Source organism: Lingula anatina, chromosome 6, assembly GCF_051362555.1.
Source record: "Lingula anatina isolate TDL-2025a chromosome 6, LinAna3.0, whole genome shotgun sequence".
In the NCBI taxonomy this organism is placed as follows: Eukaryota; Metazoa; Brachiopoda; class Lingulata; order Lingulida; family Lingulidae; genus Lingula; species Lingula anatina.
The window spans coordinates 12100352-12112874 of record NC_141772.1 but is presented as its reverse complement, the minus strand read 5'-3'; the positions used below and the strand labels follow the sequence as shown (position 1 = coordinate 12112874).

At 36.7% G+C, this 12523-nt stretch overlaps 1 protein-coding gene across 1 annotated transcript; it reads left to right on the top strand.

Annotated features, from left to right (window-relative positions):
• The first annotated feature begins 4024 nt into the window (after positions 1-4024).
• Positions 4025-11698, top strand: LOC106179503 (uncharacterized). Its single transcript, XM_087016287.1, has 4 exons — positions 4025-4211; positions 4301-4419; positions 9055-9263; positions 9525-11698. Exons 2-4 carry the CDS (start codon positions 4350-4352, stop codon positions 10260-10262), a joined length of 1017 nt encoding a protein of 338 aa, XP_086872413.1. The 5' UTR covers positions 4025-4211; positions 4301-4349; the 3' UTR covers positions 10263-11698.
• Positions 11699-12523: the final 825 nt, after the last annotated feature.

Genomic DNA, 12523 nt, shown 5'->3' with positions numbered 1-12523 from the left:
TCTTCCGTTTGATATCCACTTCTGAAGCACGTAAAAAAAGAAAAATTAAACAATAGCATTAATAAATATACTGTATGGAACATAGGCCTGTTTTATCTCAGTTTTAATAAACAACAACACCAGCCTAAGAAGTGCAAAAGAGGGAAAAGATGACTGCGCATGCGTTACGCAGACGACATGTGGCTGGTTGAAGACTATTAATTAAAACGTCTCAATTTCCGGTAATTTATATATCAAACAATATCGTTTAAATCACTGCGAATTTCACATCATTTACTTCGAAATAGAGTTAACACATTTGTCATGTTCATTTTTTAAAATTTCCTTTTTTATGTAGACCCCTCCTGTTTCTTAAGAAAAAACTGTCGCGTATACACGAAATTGGCAGCGGAGAGAGATATGGTAACTTGAGCCACGTCATTATTCTTTCTTCATTGCACACGTTTGCATGATATGCACTGAATATCCTTTTTAACCTATCAATCCTGTCCCGTGCTCTTCTTAAATTTCTTCCGTTCTCCTTTCAATTTTACCACCTTTAGTGTGCTTTAAACGATCCTTATTTTCTCACAATAGCCATCGACAGAGCTATTTCTGAAATTAAAATTAAAATAACACTCCCACCCTGTCCACTTATAATCGTTTTGTTAAAATGTTAGTATCGAATTTGATCAGATCGTTTGGACAATATCCCAAAAAACATGATCATACATAAAAGTATTGATCAGTCCAAGGTAATAGATGACCACGTAAAAAATCGAAATGCGAGCAATCGCAATTCATAAATATCGTTGTGAATTATTGAACCCGAAAGAAATAACTAGCGTTTCGAATTACAGAAATAAGCATTCAGATTTTTATGACACTTTACTTTGACTGTTTGATTTGATCTTTGGCTAGATATTTGTACGTTTATTTGAAGCTACTAGATATTTGATCGTGTGAAAAAAATTTTTTTTCACTTCTTTCCATAAAAAAAAAAAAAAAAAAAAAAACTGTGCAAACTAACATCTCTGTCTAAATAAAATAATAAAAACACTACATTTTTAGTAAGAGTCTTTCAAATTAATCCTCATAAATAGTCATACAATTTATCTACTTGGAATGCTTCCATTACTGGGTGCCTTTTTTCTTTTGGTCAACATATGTCTTCCTAATAAGAGAGCCATTTAGCCGTTTCCGCCGTGTATTGCAAAGATCCCGTGCAGTATACGTTAGGTAAAAGTATTCTCAACGGGATATTTGCGTCAATTTTGATTTTCGTCAAAAAAAAAAAAAATAAAAAAAAATAAAAAAATAAAAAAATAAAAATAAAAAACATTTTCCCCTACCTACAAATCATTGCTCGACCCGTGCTTTCACTTGGATTCAATATTTTGTATGATTTCTGATTTTAATTAAAATTTTAAATTATTCAAAGATTACTTTGTTCTCGATAAATCACAACTGTTTAAAGAACCTAGCCTTCTGGAGTATTCAAGAGATAATATCGTTATCAGGTACTTTTATTCTGGGTTTTTTCATCTGGCAAATGTGAGTTAGGAATGCTTCGAAGCTTCGAAGAATATTAAATCATACAAATGACTTTGGGTCATTTTGAACCGTAAATAGCGTACGGCTGTACCAGCACAAGTCGATTCGCTGCACGGTGAGGAATGGCTTATATTAGCTAAGACGGTATGAAAATAATCTACCCCAAAAACTTAAACTCCTACTTCTTTAATAATCAATTTAGACTCGACCTCTTTCTTCCGAAAGACGCACTATGTATTTCAAATTAGAGGCGGAGTGATCACAATTCTACAATTTTCTTACTATGTATGAACCGTTTCCGTGCAAAAAGTCCTATCTTGCCAATCCAGCTTGACAATAATACGTTAAAAGGCACAGCGTGACATTTCCAATCTTACTGTGCCCATTCTATTTGAAGAGGAAGTGCGCACATACATGTATTTGGATGCATTTTGCCGGGTCGGTATATTGTTAAAAATATTTGTTTGTTTAACCATATGCTTCGGTACCGGTAAATTTTTCACGGTGACTATATGTATGACCCACAGAGTACGACACACACACGCACACGCGCGCGCACACACACACACACATCTATAAAAACTAGCTCCTTACTCCTTACGCACGCTGTGTAGTGCATGAAAATGAAACAATTCATATGTCAGCATTCTTCGTGTCGCCGCTATCGCATTTCATGTCCCAGCGGTGACATTTCTCAGTTGTTTCACCATGCTGTTAGGTGATACAGCAACTGTGAGATCTTATTTCCCGTGGACTGTTTCGTGTGCTAAGCGCACTTGAACCATTGAGAGTTAACGTGATCCCGATCATGCATATTTAACCGGGCAGTAAAATAAGAAGGATTTTAAAAGGAAAACAGGATTTAGTTAATGATGTGGAATATACCCTTCAGCACAGTATGTGGCAGTCACGATCTTTCACAAAATAAGTAAGTGCCATTCTTTGTCGGTATATATAACACAATTATAATATCACCGCAGTGTAAATGAATATACATATATGCCTCCAATATAAAAGTGTCTGAATATCAATCTTTGTGAAAACGCATTTTGAATCATTTTATGTCTCCTCCATCCCAGTGCACCACAAACTTGCATAGTCCCGTTCATAACAAAAGAGAAGGCAACAAAGACTATCGGGTGTTCGTGATTTGGCCAAACAAGGCCGCTTTTATTATATAAACTCACTATCCTAATAATTTTAACAATAATAACAATGTGGCAAATTGTTGCCTGCATTAAATGTTATGGCCTTAGGGATAAAAATTAAATATGAAATATTAAGACTCATCATCCTAAAAATTATGATGTGACGAGTCAGCAAAAGTTATTATTTTTAAACGATTTTTGCACAAATTTCGTTTGTGGGGTTGCAAAGAGGCCCCCACTATTCCTATAGTGCAGTAGCTGAATGGCTGTGATAATCTCCCTTGCCAACTAAACATTTCACTGCACACTGAATTTGGGTGGTGGTAGAAAATGAAGAAACACAGTTAATGTTTATATATCTTATACATAAATGTGGAAAAGAATCGTACACATTTGTAATACGATAATACTGTTAGTAAAACAAGTTTTACAGAAATCGTGCTCCTCACAGTGAGCAAGCAGGTGATAAAAAGAATGACTTAGCGTCGCACAACGATTTTCCAGCTTTATACAAATATTTGCCCAACATGTATATCTGCACATCGATATTGGCTGTTATTTAGCCATTGTGTAACAACAAAAAACCTACTTTTGTCAAACAGCAACAGCGTCGAATCACAGCCATTCTTTGATACAAAGATACTAAGTACTTAGCCAAGTTTGTGGACTTTTTTGAGTGAAACGCTTTATTTGCTGTCACTTTAACCTTAATGACCTGGCCCCAGTTTTAAAAAAAAAAAAAAAAAAAAAAAAAAAAAAAAAAAAAAAAAAAATTAAGTTAGTTCCCTGGCTTAGATTAGGATTTACATGAGATTGCCGTTATACTGCTCCTGATAGGGCAAGATGTGCCCATGTGGTCAGGTAACCTTGGTAATAAAGTTCTTAGCCAGGGACTAACTTAAGTTTTTTGTTAAACCGGGCCTGCATTCAAGTAAGTCTAAAAACCTATTTTTCTAGCCCCTGTAAACTTGTTTTCACAAAATTTTCGATTTAAACAACTTTAAATGATTTTTTGTGTTTTAAATAAATACTGTTTTAAATAACTGTATTTTCACAATTTTTTAATTTTCTAAAATAGATCTCAAACAAGCAATTTGACGTAGGTACGTATCCTCCTTGTTTGACTGTTGGTTATGTTTACCTTCGATAGAGAAAATAGACCCATTTACACGTCTGCGTTTCATCTTCTCGGTATCTTTTTACTCATTATTTTTGTTCTAAAACATCAGTCTCTGAAGCATAGTGATTTTTATCTGAAATGTTGCTTGCAAGTATATTTGCTTTACTTGCCTGGTGCGGAGCGACACATTATTGGTCAAAGGTCAAACAGCCTCCTAGTTTCAATGTGACGCTGGTTTCGTGTGGTCAGGGTATTATTACCATCTCCGCATATTGGATAAATGCGTTAAACCATATACGTGCAGTGTTTATATGAGCCAGTAAACAACCGTGAGAGTTTTTGAATGCGAGAGAGATTTAACTCGGTCTTGCAACCTCTTCGGGTTCGTATAAATACGGACGAGGCTTAAGGTGTGTACAATAATAGGGGTGTTCACGTTGCTGTCAGGTATACTTTTGTAGACGGGGCTTTTGCGCTGATAATTTTGCATATTTTGTAGGGTTTTGATAACAAGTACGCCAGAAGGGTGTGGCTGGTTCAACAAAAGCATGGGGGACAATCGTCGAACTGTAGGACATGCGTTTGCTGTGCTGTGTATCTTCTTCTGCATCGTCAAAGGTAGGAGACATTTGTTTTTCCGTACTTACATACTCATTAAAGATTTTTTATCATTTATTTTATTTTGGTACTTATAAATTTTAGGAAGTGAAACCATGTTTAAGATAAAACAGGTGGCTTTTTGTGCTAAAGCACTCCTTCGAATGCCTTTTTTCCGGTATTTATGATGCTTTTTCACAACGCATCACTACGGTGCATTTATTTCAAAAGAATGCATGTTTGAATCAATAAGATCTTTTTGTTGTCAACAGGTACGACAGCGCATATTTTAATTGGACCTCCGTAAGCGATCGAATGATTCTTTTTCAAAATGTCCTGTCAATAGGCAATTAACTGAATAAACAAACAAATTAATCATAAATGTATCTAATAAATGTTACCTAGTTTAATTATTTTTGCGAACAGTTAACGCAATTAGTCAGAAAAATCGTACGTGCCGCAATAACTATTGAACCGCTCATGTTTTAATTACTTAAACGATGTTTACTACATGACAGATGTGTAAGGTAAACCATCACAGCTGTGAAAGGTATAACAGGTGATACTAAGGTAATATTAAAGGTATTACCAGACCCATCCTTCTTATTAAATTTAATGCCACGTGTACTAGTAGTTGACATTGTTGTGGAGAGCGAGGTGCACGTTGATCTTTCTAATCTTAGAAACTAAAACTACTATAAATATGGAGAAATTTCGTATATACGTGATCACTTCGTGTTATCATCCATAGTACACACGTTCGTCTAAACGCTGTTGGACTTAAAATTTTTTTAAAACACTTAAAGGGATAATAACTCTTCGTTTTGGCCAAAAAATGAATTTTCCTGGAGTAAACAACAATTTTCCCATACTTACCAATGGTTAATGAATCCATTTTTACATTCAAAGATATTCCCTGGTTTTTTTCTAAAAAGTTTGTTTTTTTTGTTAAAATCTCTTAAGAGATTTTAATAGAGTATAGCCATCAGTAGAGGTCACGTGGTCTGAAGACAAGCTCAGATATCAGAATAATAGCTATAACTGCTGTTTTTGTGGTAAATCAGAATATATTATATTTCTATGAGTTATTCACAATGCTTTTATTGTGAAATATAGATCTCATACGAAGAGTTATTATCCCTTTAATAACTTGTGCGTTGTTTATGTCATGGATAAATGTTGCAAACGTGCATGTGATGGATATAATATGATATCCTTATGTCATAACTATTACATAATAATAATAATAATCATAATAATAATTTTATTTGAGTACTTGAATGTTCATAGATAAATTTGCAGGCACTCTCATCTACAGGTTATACAATGGATACATTTGTGAGAAGTAAACGTTAATAATCAAACATTTAGTATAAATATGAAATAATTTCGATATGAATCGTCAGTGCTTTATCAACGGAGGGGCATTTTGAATTATAGCAGTAGAAAAAAACTTAAGACGTTTGACATTTTATAACAGAATCGTGTGAGTCATTATTTTCTATACCATAACATAATACCTCCAATCTGCATCATTAGAATACATATCAAAATAACCCGAAAGAAAAGCAGAAGTAAGAAAGTTTCCAATTCCAAGAATTTTCCATCCAAATTGTCAGACTTATTCCTAGATTTGTTTTTTGCATCCGCAGTTCGGAAAATATACTACCATGTCAGGATATTGCTGCGGAATAAAACATAGGCTTCTAAATCACGCGTTGTACATCTCTTAAAGGTTTCTTTCTCTCCCTCCTCTCTCTCTCTCTCTCTCTCTCTCTCTCTCTGAAACTCGTGCTCCCGTGTGCGACTCAACGCTCAATTAACATGCGCGCCTTCGCACGTGTGCTGCAATGTGAAATGCTATTGATATTTGACAGCAGATCTAGAGGTACAGTAGGAAACAAATAAATGGGTATTTTTTAAATTTTTTCAGTCCATACAACACTTATTTCCCATATACCACATGCTATTTGTTGAAGAGGTGGCTGCTTGTGTAGTATCTAATATTGGTACTTCTAGCTTAAGTTTCCATTGGTCAAAGGCAACCTTTGAACTAGCGAGTTCAAGGACATGAATTTAAACCCACTGAGCCATTTAATCCTGGTTTAATGATGCTGTCAGTGATTTCATCCATGAAAGGATATGAAGTATTTTGTCATATGAACAGACACTCAGCATACCAATAAAGACAATAACAATGGACAGAGAGAGAGAGAGAGAGACAGAGAGAGAGCGCCGCATAATTATCTAAGGGACCATTCCCAGACCCTATCGTACTAACTGTAAATCGATCTATCTCCGAGGGGATTCTCGCTAAATTGCAATCAACTTCGGCGGCTTAGATGTCTGTCACGCCTACTGAAGCTGGTAGGGGGAAATCAATTATCGTTTAACAGCTTCAGTAGACGTGCCAAACATCTAAACCGCTTAAGCTGAAAGCAATTTAGCTAGAAACCCCTCGGAGATGGAGCGATCCTGTTAGATCGATCTTGGTATGAGAAGACCTCTATTATAAGTGCGAGATAACAACCTCCCGCAAATTATGAAATAAGAGTAGCGGGGTTTGCTGTTGTAATTATGTAAAATGAAAAATCTAGAACTATAAATATTTCTGTGTTCCATTATAGGATAATGAAAAGGTTGAGCGATTTCTTTCAGAGTAAAAATAATACTAGCTGGGTTATAACTGTAAAGGTACGTTCAGTTATGGATGCGACACGCCGCCGTGTTTCGCCCTTTCTGTTATTATACCCAATAGCTAATAAGTCTCCTCTCATACCAAAATTAACGCAATATGATTTTCTATATCATATTATACAGTATATACCTGAGTTAACTGTTCGGAGAGGCAAATAGTATTAGTGTTCTCATTAAAGTATCCATGTAAAGTATATTCGTGAAGGACCGTTGGCCGGTATTTTTTATTTTTTGTACTTCTCTAGATCTCTCTCTTTTCCCATTTCTTTTATCATTATAATTTATTTTTGTAAAGTTTTGTTATGTCACTTGCGGATTAGGCTTTCCTTTTGTCCTTTATTTGCTTTCAAGTTTGTTTTCACACAAAGAAACGCTCTCCGTTTGCGTCTGCCTTGTAACACAAACCTTGACCGAAGTAAAAATAATCAAAACATGGGATCGATTTCAGCCGACGGGTTGTTTTGCAACTTTTCAAGATTGTCAACCGTCATAAATGCGTTAACGATAAGCATTCCACAGTCTGTCCAGTGGTCAGTTGTGTTTTTGCACAAGGATAAAGGACACCCATGGCAATACGAATAGACGGCTTATAACGCGCTGAACTTTTTAAATGAATGCTTGCCTCTGTGTGTATCTCTCAAATTTTTCATTCGTCTCCTTTAAAAGGAAGCACAGGATAGTGAGCTGTGATAAAGAACAATCTTTCTCTGTCTGTAAAAGATATTAGTTCTGGAGTGAATGCAGTCTTGTATAACCATGTTTTCGAGGCCACTTTGATTAAAAAAAATGCGAACATTTAGGTCTTAAAGACGTCAACAGATTTTAAATAGGAAAATACACAGTGAAATATAAATATTATCAGATAGGTTACACCGTTAAGCAAATAAAGGCAACTCAAAGCAGACAGTACTACAATTTAATATGCAACAGAAAGATGGAACAGAAATTCCCCAATTGCATGCTGCGCGCATGGTCTGATAGTGAAAGGCGTTGTTATGTCACAGGTAAATTGGGAGAGGGAAATCAAGCGAACTGGGTCATGCTTAGCATTCGCGTGCATGTGGAGAAATCGGTAATGTGGTCCGCAGAAGTCAGGAACGATTGCGCTGTTTGCATGTACGTCGTGACAGAAAATGGCTAATGTGATTTGTGCGTGGCGAGGTGTTACATAACGTCTAGGGATTTTGTAACCATTGGCTTCAACGTGACAGGGTAGATTAATGTATTTATCTATTTGATTTATTATTATTATTTTTTTTTTTTGGGGGGGGGGGAGTTTTGGATAGGATTTTGTGACAGAAAGGATGAGACCAAGAGAGATGAGTTGACGAAAGACAAACGGTCTTTTTCATTGTTCCAATTTACCTATTATTGCAATTGATAATGACCATTTTGGCGACAGTTAGATAACCGTGTAAAATGGTAGTAAATTGTACCATTTAAGAAGATCACGGTAAAAAGAATTGTTAAATACGAAATGCTGTGGCATACAAATAGTAAAAAGACGAATATCATATGACATTTATTATCTCTGCAGGAAACATGGCTTTGTGATATAATATTTTAGACCAACAGCTTACTGGCTGTGAAAGTGGTCCCAACGGTTTAGTTTGGATTTAGAATCAGACCGAAATAATTTTTTGTATGATTTTGCACGTAATAAAGCCTATTCCTTTCGATCTGTTTCAATAAAATACCAACACGAAGACATGTCTTTAAAATCCATCCGCTGCCATGAAAGTAAGGAGCATGAAACCGGGACAGAATTTTGAGCAAATTAAGGAAAAATGTCTCATTTTTTATATTCAAGATCTTTTTAATACTGAACTTATAGTTTCTTGCCTGTCAAAAATGTAATCACAAAGTATTAGGGTTTCGTTTTCATGACAAAATCAATGTATGGATAAACGCACATACACATATATATTTTCTTTATTTTATGTTATTATTTTTTTTCAGTGGAATGCGCATCAAAATGTAAAGCGTGTAGCAATGTTGCCCTTGGCTACAATGGGACCAATGACATGCTCCTTCAAATGACCCTCGGGATGGTTGGATCAGCGCTCCAGTTCAACTACGTCTCGTGCGACGCCGCTGAGTACAACGACACCGACTGTCAAACGGACACCACCTGCTTGAGCGGTATAACTACGTTTTCACTCTCGGTGGTAAGTTTACAATTGAATGCGGCATGCTTATAGCAGGAGTTGTACTGCGAATGCAAGAATAAACGGCCGAACAAACTCATAAAAGAATATGTGTGTGTGTGTGTGGAGGGGAGGGGGGGATGAATCACTGAATGAATGAATGAATGAACCAACGAACAAATCATTAAATGAATGAGCCTGGTGAATGGAGCGTATCCATGGACGAATGATTAATGAAAAAAAAGACGAACTAATGCTCTAATGATAAGTATTGAATTCTAGCCTGATGAACCAGAGGCGGCTGTTATACACCAAAGGGTATCAGGATGCTGGGACGGGGAAGTAACAAACAGCCAGGAATTCCCTGTAGGATGCTGGGATATTGACAACAATTTCGGGCCCTTTCAATCGACTATCGAGATGTTCGCAGGAATGGGCCTCTTGGCTACCTTCGGGGGGCACGTTTGCGCGTGCACCGGCGATTTTTGTAACGATCCAGTATCAACGACGCCCGCTTTAACTGCGACCACTACCACGCCTACTTCCACGCCCTCTACCACGCCTACGACCACTCCTACTGCAACTTCTGAGTCCAGTACTACAACAATGCAGACCACTAAAACCTCGACCAGGCTCACCACTCCAACGCCCACATCCACGCCATCTACCACGCCCTCTACCACGCCCACCACCACGACCACGACCACTCCTACTACAACTTCTAAGCCCAGTACTTCGACCAGGCTTACCACTACAACCCTCACTGCAACTCCTACTGCCACGCCCAATGCTACCACGACCACGCCCTCTTCTGCCACTCAGCCTGGTAATAATTCCGTAGCTACTGGTAACGGTGATCGAGGGACATCCACGGGGTTTGATCCAACACTGTCTACAGCCGTTCCACGTGCTGTTGTTGACGCTGGCGGGAATAACGCGCCCTCTTATCTTGTGTCCGTTTGGTTTACTCTTTTTGTTGCCATCGGCAGCTTGTTGGGGCAGGCTCTTTTGGTGGTTTGAGAGAACACGCTGTGTAAAAGAGGCAAATAGACGGATACGTTATCCTGAACATACACGCAGTCATACACCGGACTGCACCAAATACGCAAGCATGCGTGTATACAAATTTATACTGAGTCAGAGTGAACAAACGTCCTCTCTCTCTCTCTCTCACACACACACACACACACGCGCGCGAGCGCGCGCACACACACACACACACATACCTGAACACATTCATTTGCACGTTTATACAAGCTCTACGTACACGAACCTATCTGTACATAGGATTTAAAGGGTTTGGAAATGACTCTCTCAATTTGACCAGTATTTGGAATTTTTATCAGTAACAAGGTCCTTATCTAATAGAAACTGCGGCGGAAATGCTGTCAATTTTCGAAATGTTGCAAAATAAGGAAAAAAGATATGTCTTCGACACATAGAAGTGCTTGGCTGCGCTCATGTAAAAAGAACTAACGGGCTTGCCATGGTTTAAATCGAGATTATTTTCCCCAATAACGGGATAGTTAAAGACATAGTTAGCGATATTTTTTTTGTCAAAGTAAAACAATCTCATTTGATCATGCTATTTTAAGAACATTCAACGTTCTTTGTTGTGAAAATTTGGTATTGTATATGTATTTAAACTAACATTATTTACACATTGAAACAGTGCTTCAAGACACGCAGACCGCATTGTTTAAGTGTATTATTATCAGTGTCATGTACATTGTACGTAAAAATTTTAGTTATAGATTAGTACAGCTCATTGTTGTAATATATTATTGTTAAGTCATGGCCATTTGAAAAATGTGCTAAAACCAATTAAAATGTTATATATTAACATTTTAGATCACGCGCGGAATGATAGGAAATTGCACTGAATTAACGTGGAGACGCTAAAGTGCAAACGATATAAAATAAGTACGATTGAATAAATTATTTTGGATGAAAAAAGTACATAGGCGTATGAAAAGGTATCACAAACTGATTAATGTCGTTCCACGATGACATTATTTGCCAACAAATTTGCCACCTATGGCTTTTTAAAATTAAAACTGCATCTGGGAAATAAATATATATATGTGAATGGGGCATAAGTTACAAAGCAGAGAAGTTCTGTTAGCAATGGTGCTACTATTTTGTCATGTAGGCTGTTGTACAGCTATTAACCAAGAAGTACCTCACTGTCTTTGGACGATTACATGGAATATCTGTAGCGTCCATTCTTAATATATTGTAAGCATATGATGCACTTTAGTGAAGGAAATATTACAAGCTCCAGATAAAAAAATGGTTTTACCTGTCATATATATTTTTTTCCTTTTTCCATTCTTTTGGTGTTTACAGAAAATTGGTCTGCGACCTCTCTTTATTCTTGTGGGTAGATGAGTCTCTGTAATTAGAGTGATTTTACAAAGCAAAATTTGTCGAAATAATAAGAGCGTTTATCACCAGTTTTCGGGGTTTGTTTGTTGTTGTTATAAATGTTTATGTGTAGTTATTAACTTATTTCCAACGCGAAGAGTAGTCGTTACATGTTGCTGTAAGAACGGATTTTAGCGTGACAGAGGCAAAAGTGAATTGAATCGGAAATAAACATTAGGTAAGCATGACTCGCGATAACAAATTAGACGTCCACTCTCCGGAAAAGGGATTGTATAACATTTATCGTGTTACTGTGCATGCATGTCATGGATTCGTGACTGTCATAAGACAAGAAGAAAAATCAAAGTACTCTCTTATGCTGGCAACAGTGATAGGAAGATAAAATATAGGAATATTCTATTGTTTAATGAGAATCTGCTCCGTACGGGTGCACATACGGCATGTTTGATCAAAACATAAAGACGTGTTGAGAAGCTTATTTAGGTAAGATTAATTAAGACACAAATTACAATTTGAGTTATTATTATTTTTTTTTTGCATAGTTCTTTTCCAGAAAGTAAACGTTTAATTTTTAAACTTAACATTGTGTGATTGAAGGCGCTTTTATACTAAACTTAAATGTTAAAAGACATTGATAATTGATGCAGAGTATCCCAGATAAAATAGCAGAAGTATATGAAATTTTCTCAGAAAAAATCTCTTGACAACATGGACAATTTCTATAGCTCGCCGACCACCACTCTACTTGTTGTCGTGACTGTGGTTAATTTGCTATCATTTGTACTTGACTCGCCGCACGAATCTCTGGTGACAGTTAAAGGTGTCACATCATTTCACGTGCAAGTAGAGCCATTTGCGTTAAACAGCTTAATGTGATGACCACAATGATGTTT